General features: G+C 36.8%; 1 protein-coding gene across 1 annotated transcript in view; it reads left to right on the top strand.

The window, feature by feature from the left end:
- PRDM5 (PR/SET domain 5) overlaps positions 1-13,073 on the top strand; it is a 492,849-nt gene that overhangs the window by 278,932 nt on the left and 200,844 nt on the right. The window contains exon 12 of the mRNA XM_053703603.1: positions 8,496-8,656. Within this exon, the coding sequence (XP_053559578.1) occupies positions 8,496-8,656 (161 nt within the window). The remainder of the gene's footprint in view (positions 1-8,495; positions 8,657-13,073) is intronic.

Here is a 13,073-nt window from a genome sequence, read left to right as displayed (position 1 = left end):
GTACTTTCCTGATCTGAGAAATGCAAAATGTTAAAATTTAAGGCAAAACCAATACAAAGACCAGCAGCACTGGAGGTCTGACTCCCAGACCCCCACACTAACTGCCAGGAAGAGACTCGGATTGCATAGCTGGACATTTGAACCTAGAAACTAACTGAGCTTTGAATGGTTGAATTTTTCACTGTAAGTACATTCTACTGCCGTCAGTGTCTTATTCTTGTACTTATGTTCTGAAATTAATAAAGATTTGCCTTTTAAAAAAAAAATAAAAAAAATTCTGCATTGTCTATTTTGTTGCACTAGTGTCTGGCGGATGTTCCAGATGTTTAGTCTTTTTGTCAGGCTCTGGTTAGAATCTGGCCTATGGTTATGTTTGCGACTCCTCCTTGGAGTCTTAATTTAGTTCTGAGAGTTCTTCAACAGGCTCCGTTTGAGCCTATGCAGTCATTGAATATCAAGTTATTAACCTGGAAGGTTTTATTTTTAGTTGCTATCTCTTCGGCTCAAAGAGTCTCATAGCTTTCTGCGCTGCAGTGTGAGTCTCTTTTCCTTATTTTTGAGTCTGATAAGGTAGTACTTCGTACTGCTCTTGGTTTTCTTCCCAATGTTGTTTCTGTTGATATTAATCAAGAAATTGTTTTTCCTTCTCTGTGTCCTAATCCTTCTTCTCATAAGGAACGTTTATTGCACAACTTGGATGTAGTCCGTGCATTGATGTATTATTTGCAGGCGACTAAGGATTTTTGCCAGTCTTCTTCTTTATTTGTGTTTTTTTCTGGGAAGAGTAAAGGTCAGAAAACTGCAGCTACTTCACTTTCTTGTTGTTTGAGGAGTATTATTCGCTTGGCTTATGAGACTGCTGGTTAGCAGCTTCCTGAGAGAATCACGGCTCATTCCATGAGGGCAGTTTCTTCTACTTGGGCTTTCAAAAATGGTGCTTCTGTAGATCAGATTTGCAAGGCTGCCACTTGGTCATCTTTACATACTTTTTCTAAATTTTACAAATTTGATACTTTTGCGTCAGCTGAGGCTGCTTTTGGGAGAAAGGTTTTCAAGCAGTGGTGCCTTCTGTTTATGTTAACTGTCTTGTCCCTCCCTTATCATCCGTGTCCTCTAGCTTGGGTATTGATTCCCATTGTACTGATTTCTCCTTTTCCTATGGTCGAATAACTGGGTGGGGGTTGTGGGTAAGGGGAGTGGTATTTAACAGCTTTGCTGTGGTGCTCTTTGCCTCCTCCTGCTGGTCAGGAGTGATATTTCCAATAGTAATTATGATGATCCGTGGACTCACCGTGTCAAGAAAGAAACACATTTATCAGGTAAGCATAAATTTCATTTTTTCTAGCAATTTTTGCCCTCATGCAATGGCGTATTTAGGTTTTGTGCTGCCCTAGGCACTCAAAATTCTGCTGCCCCCCCCCAAAGGTTTAAGGCCTTTTTCCCCTAAATATTTTTTCGGGTCAGTGTGTAAGAAGGGAGAGAATAGAAGGGGAGAAAAGGGAGGGAAAGGAAAGAAGGGAGGGAGGGAGGGAGGGAGAGAGAGAAGAGAAATGTGGGGAGGAAAAGAAAGGAGTGAAAGAAGGGAGCAAGAGAGGGAGTTGAGAGAAAGTAGGGAGGAAGGGAAAGAAAGAAGGGAGGGGGTTGAGGGAAGAAGGGAGTTGAGGGAGAAAGGGAGGGAGAAAGGGAAAGAAGGGAGAGAGGAAGGGAGGGAAAGAAGAATACCCTTTGAAACAATCACTGCCCTTTACATGCAACAACATACATTTATTACCATCATTCAAGTAATGAAATTTTTTAAGTGTCCATTTACTATTTACTCCATGTGTTTATGAATGCAGAGAAAGCTAGCCATTAGTAGCTAACATACATTAGCACTGAGAGCTTATGATTAGACATCACAAGCTGATCTAAGCAGTGCACAGACGCATCCAGTCTGTTAGTTACTAAGACCTGCAATAAGCACTGCGCTCGAAGACCCACCACAGCTGATAAGGGGAGGCAGCATATCGGCACATGGTTATCTCCTCCAGCCTCACATTGTAAGCATATCCCCGGGCTAGTTTCTCACCAAGAACGCTTCCACTGCAAAAATGTTGGTAGCTCTAAATAAGGCAACGGTTTAAAGGAGCACTGCCTGTGAGGAACGACCTTAATCAGCGCATGTGCCTTGTCTTCTCTGTAAAAGACTGCACTTTATCGTTTACTGTACTGTGTGCTGGCTTTTAGAGAGAGGATAGGGCAGATGTGCTGCCCCTCCCAAATCTGCTGCCCTAGGCACCAGCCTTGTTGGCCTAGGCCATAAAACGCCCCTGCCCTTATGCAATGTTACAACATATTGAAAATACTTGAAAACAAGACACATATAGAATTTTAAAATATATAAAAAAGGGAAAGAAAACTTACATATTCTGTTGCATGTATATGTATAATACAAGCTATGTAATATTTCATATTTTTAGTGTGGAATTTTGCCAGTTTTGCACTGCATTTCCTATAAAGGTTAGATTCTACAAAAAAAGTTCAAGAACTCTGTGAACTAGAAACCACAGTTGAAATAAATCATTCACCCCATATCAAATGTATTGTAATTAAAAATAATGTTAGCTAAACCACAAAAACATTTTTTTTTTCTTTCAGAAAATACATAATTTATTAGAACATTGTCTAATACTTTAATGTATCTTTAGTCAAGGTTGTTACAAAGATGGCTTCCTGCCAAGGAAAATGTTTATATACCCCTACTTGCCAACAGTGTAAAATATGAAACATTACAAACTTGCATTTTTCAGCAAATAATGCTTTGTTAAATGGAAGAAATGTAATAACTTTTGACTGATTTACATTCCACAAACAAAATGATGTTTTAGCAAATATAAACATGTAAACTTTCCACAGTAAAGTCTCTAAAAATGTCATAAAACATCTTGTAATTACAAGACTTATGTTTAGTGTTGCAATAAATTAAAATGCAGACCCAATGTTAAAGATTTTCAAATAGATTAACACTACAGTTGCCAAACTCCACACAGCATATTTGGTCTTGTCTTTCCAAAGGACATTGTTCCAGAAGTCTTGTTGTTTGTTCAGATGGAACTTTGCAAACCTAAGCCATGCTGCCATGTTCTTTTTAGAGAGGAGGCTTTCTCCTGGCAACTCTTGCATACAAACCATACTTTTCCAGCCTTTTTCTAATTGTACTGTAATGAAATTTAACATTTAACATGCCAATTGAGGCCTGAGTCTGAGATGTAACTTGTTTTTTTGTTGCAATTTCTCTGTGCATTGCATGGTCTGACCTTAGGGTGAATTTGCTGGGACGTCCACTCTTGGGAAGATTGGCAAACTGTGTTGAATGTTTTCCATTTGTGAATAATCTTTCTCACTGTAAAATGGACTTTACATTGTTTGGAAATGGCCTTATAACCCTTCCCAGATTGAAGGACAGCAACAATTGCTTTTCTAAGATCATTGCTGATGTCCTTTTAACACACAGCTGAATGCTCCAGACCAGCAAACTGCTAAAACTTTGGCTTTTATAGAGGTAGTCACGCTTGATGATGATGAATTAATCAAGAGCATTTGATTAGCAGCACCTGACTACTACTTAGCCTCTTAATTCCTATGGAAGCAGTAAGGGTGTACTTAGTTTTTCACACATGGCTTCTCCATTTTGGCTTTATTTTTTGTTAAATAAATCATGACAGAAACAAACGATACCTCAGTCAGTTATGTTTCTCGGTCATAAGGAAAGTATTGTGAGTGCTAAACTGCTGTGTATTGATTATATATATATGTGTGTGTGTATGTGTATGTATATATATATATATATATATATATATATATACATACAATTATAGACAGGAGAAAAATAAAAATACAACTACTCAAGGAGATGTTTATATATAAACTAAAATATGTTTATTTCTTTAATATATATTACATTTATTTGTTTTAACAGGGATGGGCAAACAAAATCCTGTTTGAAACAAGAAATTGGCTCAATACTAAGACACAGCTTCTAACCACAGTTTACTTATTTAATTATAATAAAAGTTGCTAGCAGGAGCAAAGGGGAAACAAAGTCTGAGACTTTTGTAAGCTGCAGAGAGGGAGATGGGAGCCATTGACCAATACAGGAGCACATAAAATAAACTTGTCCCATTAAAGATAAAGAAACGGGTAGCCCCTGTCCCTTTTACCTTGATTCCCTTTTATGTTGCTCTGCCTGTAATTTCTACTGATTGCAGTGTGCTTGCTCAAGCAGAGGCTGTTAGCACAACGCTCCGGCATAGGAAAGAGGGTGACAAAATTTGACAAAGTGCAGAGCACCGTACTGGGACTGAAGAGGAGGGATTCAGGACAGCAGTGACCCGTGGTGGAGGCGGTCTGCGTTCTGTTAAGGCTCACAAATTAAAACGTCTTCAAAGGCAGAAAAAAAATACTAACTGCAGCATTAAACTTCTGTACTTAACAATGCAGCTTGAAACATCTGGTCTCACCAACGTGCTCCACTCGAGCAAGCCCCAGTGAGAACTTCAGGGAATGGAGGCAGGACACAGAGTGATAGGAGCTACTAGGGAGCTACTTGCGGTGACTGCTCCTGTGCTGGGTGGGGCTAGCTCGTCCGTGAAATACATGCTGCTTAAACCAACTTCTGAATGGGCAGCAGATGAATTAACTTTCTAGTAGTTAGTTGTGTTACTAGTAAGTTAAATCAGCTACCACTGCTTCAGAGGCTGCAAAAAATCTGAGCACGTTGCCAGTGAATGTGGATCCCGGCATATGTTTACACAACAAATAGGCCTAGATTACATATGGAGCACAAAAATAATAGCGCTATTGAGCTCTAACACTGCACAAGTTAAATCAATAGTGCGCATATTACAAGTTCAAAGTAAAATGTTTGCGCTCAAGACTCAAACGCACTGACATCTGAAAGTTGGATAGTGTGGCAGCGCTAACTAACTTTCCCCATAGACTTATATGGGGCTCTTTTCTAAAACCTCTTCTGTCTTTCGCTTGTGCACTAACCAAAAGGCCAAGTAGGCTAAAGTCAGAGGTGTGTTAAGAAATACTTAAAATACATTTTTTTCTTCACTTAGAAGTATCTCACAAAAGTGAGTAAACCCCTCACATTTTTATAAATATTTTATTATATGTTTTCATGTTCCAAAACTGAATAAATGACACTTTTCTGCAATTTAAGGTAGTGAGTATACAGCCTGTATAACAGTGTAAATTTGCTGTCACCTCAAAAAAAAGTCAACACACAGCCATTAATGTCTAACCTGTTGGCAACAAAAGTGAGTACACCCCTAAGTGGATATGTCCTAATTGGGCCCAAAGTGTCAATATTTTGTGTGGCCACCATTATTTTCCAGCACTGCCTTAACCCTCTTGGGCATGGAGTTCACCAGAACTTCACAGGTTGCCACTAGAGTCCTCTTCCACTCCTCCATGACAATATCACAGAGCTGGTGGATGTTAGAGACTTTGCGCTCCCCCACCTTCCATTTGAGGATGCCCCACAGATTCTCAATAGGGTTTAGGTCTGGAGATATGATTGGCCAGTCCATCATCTTTAACCTCAGCTTCTTTAGCAAGGCAGTGGTCGTCTTGGAGGTGTGTTTGGGGTCGTTATCATGTTGGAATTCTGCCCTGTGGCCCAGTCTCCGAAGGGAGGGAATCATGCTCTGCTTCAGTATGTCACAGTACATGTTGGCATTCATGGTTCCCTCAATAAATTCCCCCAGTGCCGGCAGCACTCATGCAGGCCCAGACCATGACACTCCCACCACCATGCTTGGCTGTAGGCAAGACACACTTGTCTTTGTACTCCTCACCTGGTTGCCGCCACACATGCTTGACACCATCTGAACCAAATAAGTTTATCTTGGTCTCATTGGACCACAGGACATGGTTTGAGTATCCATGTCCTTAGTCTGCTGGTATTCAGCAAATGGTTTGCAGGCTTTCTTTTGCCTCATCTTTAGAAGAGGCTTCCTTCTTGGATTACAGCCATGCAAACCAATTTGATGCAGTGTGCGGCGTATGGTATGAGCACTGACAGGCTGACCCCCCACCCCTTCAACCTCTGCAGCAATGCTGGCAGCATTCATATGTCTATTTCCCAAAGATAACCACTGACGCTGAGCACATGCACTCAACTTCTTTGGTCGACCATGGCGAGGCCTGTTCTGAGTGGAACCTGTCCTGTGAAACCGCTGTATGGGTTTGCCCACCTTGCTGCAGCTCAGTTTCAGGGTCTTTTCAATCTTCTTATAGCCCAGGCCATAGTTATGTAGAGCAGCAATTCTTTTTTTCAGATCCTCAGAGAGTTCTTTGCCATGAGGTGCCATGTTGAAATTCCAGTGACCAGTATGAGAGGTATAACACCAAATTTAACACACCTGCTCCCCATTCACACTTGAGACCTTGTAACACCAACAAGTCACATGACACCAGGGAGAGAAAATGGCTAATTGGGCCCAATTTGGACATTTCCACTTAGGGGTGTACTCACTTTTGTTGCCATGGTTTAGACATTAAAGTGAAAGTAATGTTTAGTCAATCCGAAGATATCAATGCATTATTTCATCATACAATAAGCAAATTGCTAACTTTATTTTATAGATTTTTTTTATTTAGAGTTTTTATATCTATATATTTCCCTACCGTTTCGACGATAACTCCTCCCAACCTCTATTTCCTGATGTTATGTGCGGTGACGTATAGAGCGGTCCCACCCGCTCTATACGTAATCTCAGAAGCGTGTTCACAATGAACAGTCTAAGTGCGCATGCGTGAATCGGGGATTTCAATCTCCAATGTGCATGCGATACATGTGAATTGTATGTGGATTCCTAAATGAAACAAGTACGCATGCGCAAAACGGGAACGCTCCTGTATTCACAGATGCTGAATTAGTTTTTAGCGCATGCGCAGATCATCAAGTAGGTGGATGACGTAGGGTCACGGCCACCGACAGGCCAAATTTTCAACTGGATGATCTAAAAACGTGACCAAGACAGATAAAAAATTTTTTTAAAAAAACGTGTTGAATTTGCGGACCGGCAAAAAGGGAATTTAAACGACGATTACTGGATTTACAATACATTTAAAAAAAATCATGAATGAAACTCATATTAATTTTGAACAAAGAATTATATTTGGGATCAGCATCAAGGTAACTTTACCTTCACTTTAATGGCTGTATGTTGAGTTATTTTGAGGGGACAGAAAATTTACACTGTTATACAGGCTGTACACTCACTACTTTACATTGTAGCAAAGTGTCATTTCTTCAGTGTTGTCACATGAAAATATATAATAAAATATTTACAACAATGTGAGGGGTGTACTCACTTTTTACTTTTGTTAGATACTGTATATATATATATATATATATATATATATATATATATATATATATATATATATATATATATATATACACAGTATATATTTTGTATCTTTAGTGTAAGATAATTGGGGCAACAAGGAGTTGATCAACAGGTTGTAATAGGCTTGAATTCCAAAGTATTGGAAAGCCTTTCAGCTAGACTATAATCCAGGCCTCTGAATTATATTCTATTTTTTTTAGAATATTTTACCAAATGGTTTATCTACAAAACTTCCCAAAAACGTTAGTGCTGAATTTTGTAGAATAATTACTAGATTATCTTTTCTAAAGGAATAGGCCATACCCCTATGTAACACCCACACATAGGTAAATTTCCACCATTACCATTCCTAAACAGGACAGGACCAATCAGAAGTAGCATACCCACCGGCTGTGGGTGTGGCTTTTGCAGGACATTACAATATGTTTCATTCCTTAGAACATTTTCGTTTTGTACTATTTTTTTCCATTATTAATAAAAATTCACATTTTAGAATTGTTGCAGATAAAAGTATATCATATGTACTTACAAATGCAAGTAATCTATATCCCTCTATATTAATGGCTGAATGTAGTATATTATTTAAATTTAAACCTTTTTATAATATTTAAAACACTTTTTTTGAATACATGATAAATATTTCTCATTGTCATCATCCTGAAATCATTGAACATAATTTACACTATGTTCCCCTTTCTAATATTTTCAACTGTTAGTAGAAAATGTAAAATTCAAACTGGTAATGTTTACGCAAACACTGCACATGCTTATGACATTGATCATTCCTAATACATGTACAAAAATAATGTTTAAATTATTCTGCATAAATTACACACTACAACATTCACTATAATTTACTTAAAGAGACATGATGATCAAAAATGGTCCAACTAAAAGAGAGTATTTCAAAAATTATTACAGTCTTTTTTTATTTGTTTATTAATATTTCTGAATAAACTAATTTTGTTTCTATGTGAGGTGGCCTTGTCAGACAAACTGTGTAATATGGGTGACAGGAAAAAAAATCTTTTCTATATTTATAAAATAAATGTTGCCATTATAACAGCCTCACATTATTTTTCTTCTTTCAAGGTGAGCGAACATTTAAGTGTGATCATTGTGATGCTACATTCAAAAGAAAGGACACTTTAAATGTTCATATCCAAGTGGTCCATGATGGGCGTAAGAAGTACAAATGTGATCTCTGTGATAAAGCTTTTGTGACACCTTCAGTGCTTAAAAGTCATAAAAAAGTAAGTAGATTCCAAAGTCTTTTGCAATCATGGGAACAAGTTATGAAAACCCAGGATTATGAAAACAGAATGGATATTTATAGACTAATATTGCCCACCAAGGGACGTTTCTATACTAGACGGTGCTAATATTATAGCCACTGGAAAGCATATTAGTCCCCATAAGTTGTTAAGAGGAGGGGGCTAAATAAATATAAAAATAACGGAGCTAAAGTATTGCTTTAGTGAGTCTGAAAAAAAATGAATGGAGGTAAGCAAAAAAAATGATATAGATAGGATTGTAGTTTATGTTTAATTTACCATCACTTTAACAGTCTCTCCTTTCACTTTTTTATGGCATGTAGGGCAGCTTTGCCCATAAATGAAAGGCACTACACCCCCATTTCGAGCCCATCATAAAATCTCTTAAAAAAACCTTTTGTTTAACTGCCTAGACTTATGAAGAGTTTTAGGGAGTTTAGCTGAAAGGGTTTGAGGGAGTTTGTCTGGTGGCAAACTTCAGCAGTCCTACATATACTTTCCATTAAGGGATAATTATATAATTACTTGGACAATCCTTTCTCTTGTAAAACTATTAAGAGAGTTATAAGAAAGTGGTACCTTTTATGGATGTAATGTTTGTTGTTATATAATGGTAAGGTGTTTAGACCGTTTTAACCCATGGATACTTTAAGCAAATATGTAGCTTTTTTAGCATTGCATTTTAATTGAATTTAAAGGGACACTGAACCCAAATGTTTTCTTTCGTGATTCAGATAGAGCATGTAATTTTAAGCAATTTTCTAATTTACTCCTATTATCAAATTTTCTTTGTTCTCTTGCTATCTTTATTTGAAAAAGAAAGCATCTACGCTTTTTATTTTATTCAGAACTCTGGACAGCACTTTTTTATTGGTGGATTAATTTATCCACCAATCAGCAAGGACAACCCAGGTTGTTCACCAAAAATGGGCCGGCATTCTTGCATTTCAAATAAAGATACCAAAAGAAAGAAGACAATTTGATAATAGGAGTAAATTAGAAAGTTGCTTAAAATGTCATGCTCTATCTGAATCACGAAAGAAATTTTTTGGGTTCAGTGTCCCTTTAATGCTGTTTTTGCATAAAAATGATAGAAAGGGTGGCTTTATAACAGTACAATAATTATATTCTACATTTCCGCCATAAAAAAAACACATTTAAAAACTAAATTTTCTATGTCTACATGCTGATGGACAGAAACATATGTCTACTTCACAATTTAAAAGGCTCTCTCTTATTCTTTTCTAAGGTTTCTCAGTCTCTAGTACTGTGGCATCTTGATTAGTATTTTTTTTATTAAATTTTTTTAAAATGGGAAAACAAACAACATAAGGAAAAAATAAAGCATGATACAGAAATTTTATGATAAGGGGCCCCATCCGATATGCAGCGTCGCCCGCAGAAGCCGGCAACGCCAGATTTTGCGCGGCTTTGGTATCACATATACGGCGTAACATAAAAGTTACGCTAGTATATTTCTGTCTTCACCCGTAGTTTTTTGCCCCATAGACGGACATAAAAAACACGCGCAGTTTGGTGTCCATTATACAGCATAAGGACTTACGTGGCAAAAATGGAGAAATCTTACTCCATTTTCACCTCGCCACAAAATGCAGGCGTAGCAAGCCTTGCACGGAGTATTGGAGCACCGTAACTCCCTAAACTTCCTGCAAAATAAAACCTAACGCATGTGCAATGTCTATCTACCTGTCAACCGCAATCCCCCACCGCAATCCCTAATAAAGTGTTTAACCCCTAAACCGCCGCTCCCGGACCCCGCCGCCACCTACATTATATGTATTACCCCCTTATCTGACCCCCCTACACCGCCGCCACCTATATTAAATATATTAACCCTTAATCTGATCCCCCTACACCGCCGCCACCTATATTAAATATATTAACCCCTAATCTGATCCCCCTACACCGCCGCCACCTATATTAAATATATTAACCCCTAATCTGATCCCCCTACACCGTCGCCACCTATATTAAATATATAAACCCCTAAACCTAAGTCTAACCCTAACACCCCCTAACTTAATTATTATTTAAATAAATCTAAATAATATTAATATTATTAATTAAATTATTCCTATTTAAAACTAAATACTTACCTATAAAATAAACCCTAAGATAGCTACAATATAATTAATAATTACATTGTAGCTATTTTAGGGTTTATATTTATTTTACAGGTAACTTTGTATTTATTTTAACTAGGTACAATAGCTATTAAATAGTTAATAACTATTTAATAGCTACCTAGTTAAAATAATTACAAAATTACCTGTAAATTAAATCCTAACCTAAGTTACAAATACACCTAACACTACACTATCAATAAATTAATTAAATAAACTACAATTATCTAAACTAAAATACAATTAAATAAACTGAACTATATTACAAAAACAAACACTAAATTACAAAAAATAAAAAAATATTACAAGAATTTTAAGCTAATTACACCTAATCTAAGCCCCCTAATAAAATAAAAAAGCCCCCCAAAATAATAAAATTTGCCTACCCTAAACTAAATTACAAATAGCCCTTAAAAGGGCCTTTTGCGGGGCATTGCCCCAAAGTAATCAGCTCTTTTACCTGTAAAAAAAAGAACAATCCCCCCCACATTACAACCCACCACCCACAAACCCCTATTCTAAAACCCACCCGATCCCCCCTTAAAAAACCTAAGTCTAAACCCCAAGTGGTCCTTACCTGTAATCTTGCCGCCCTAGTAAAGTTTACAATAGATTGGTTAACTGAAAAAGAGTATGTTACTAGTTTAAAACTAGAATCTACAATGATGGTACCTTTCAATCTAAAGGCATTGATCCATTCATTGCCCTAAGGACAATGTACCTAATCAAGTCTTTAATTTTCATGTCTTCAAGGGCTCTATCCTGGCATGGCAACACTGATGTAAAGATCTCCAAATTAACTATCACGTATCAAGATTCCTTCTGATACAAGGCAATCCATTATTTATACCAGGTCTCACTTCCTCCATATTTAGACATTGGACCGATTCAGGGCTTAAATATTTAATTCAAATGATGGAAGGGTCATTTGAGACACTTAGTTTGGAATTCTCCCTTCATAAACATGACTTCTATGCATACCTTCAATTAAGACATTTTCTTAATAATCTTAGAAGTCAATCTTTATTACAATGGAATCTTGAAAACCTGGAATATGTTTTTTAAACTGTTATAATCAAGGGAATTATTTATCTCACTACTTTATAACATTTTGTTAAATAGTGCTGACCAAAAACATCTGAACGACCTTATGTCTAGGTGGGTAAAGAAAATTCCCTTTAATCTCATTGGAGAGAATTTAGGTGAGTTTTGGTTTGGCAAGAAAGGCCACCATGATGGTCTTGTTGAGAAAATCTCATTGTAAAATTGTAAATAGGATATATGTAACACCATCCCAGATAAATGGTTGGTTCCCAAATAGTAATCATAAATGCTCTAAATGTAGTAACCTGCAGGCAGATTTAGTCCATTGTTTTTGGTCCGGCCCTAAAATCAAACAATTTTGGCCCAAGGTTCCTTTTTGGCTAACAGTGGTGCTGAACCAGGAAATTAAAATAGACTGTCAAGATATCTTTCTTCTATGTAGTTCAGACAGATATGAAAACTTCAAAACCATTAATGCCCTTATTTTAGCAGGGCATATTATTTTATCTAACTGGAAGGCCAAGATCCCGCCATCTTTTGTAGTATTTAAGAAATTAATCTCAAATTTGATAATCTTGGAACAATCTTTTCTCCCCTCGGGTATAGATAAGAAATTGAAAAGTTACTTACATAAATGTGAAAGTATTATTATATCATACCCGAAGGAGGTCCAATTACAACTTATTAGGGCGTTAAGAAAATCAGATTTATTTGTCCTTTTGACTCAGGAAGGGATACTGACACAGAATGAGCAAGTGACAATTTAAGTGGACCATGTCCGTAAAGACTCCAGGGGTGTTGCAAGGACGGGTGCTTTTTTTTTTTTCTCCTTTTCTATTTTTGTGTGAGTGGTTTTATTTTAAAACTCTCTGGATTTAAGGTACAATGGTACGAGGGTATTCCTTTCTATCTCGATTCGGAAAATAATTAGGTGGTAAACTCCTCTTCAGGATTTAAAGTGATCATTGTTTGGTTTACACTATTTGGATATTTGAAATATGAATACTTTGTCTAATCTTATAACTATATCAGAATTAAGACATGTACACATGTTTTTTCTTTTGATTTCCCTCTTTTTTCTTCTTTTTTACTTTATGTGAATATTTAATATGGGGTTAACATATAGTAAATATTTTTTACTTTTCACTAAGAAAGGAACTGTGCTTTAAAAAGCGGGTCTCCTTCAAATTGAAGTATATTGTAATTTA

This window comes from Bombina bombina, chromosome 2, assembly GCF_027579735.1.
Source record: "Bombina bombina isolate aBomBom1 chromosome 2, aBomBom1.pri, whole genome shotgun sequence".
Lineage (NCBI taxonomy): Eukaryota > Metazoa > Chordata > Amphibia > Anura > Bombinatoridae > Bombina > Bombina bombina.
Note: the sequence above shows the minus strand (reverse complement) of the source record. Positions and strands in the feature narration are given on the sequence as shown.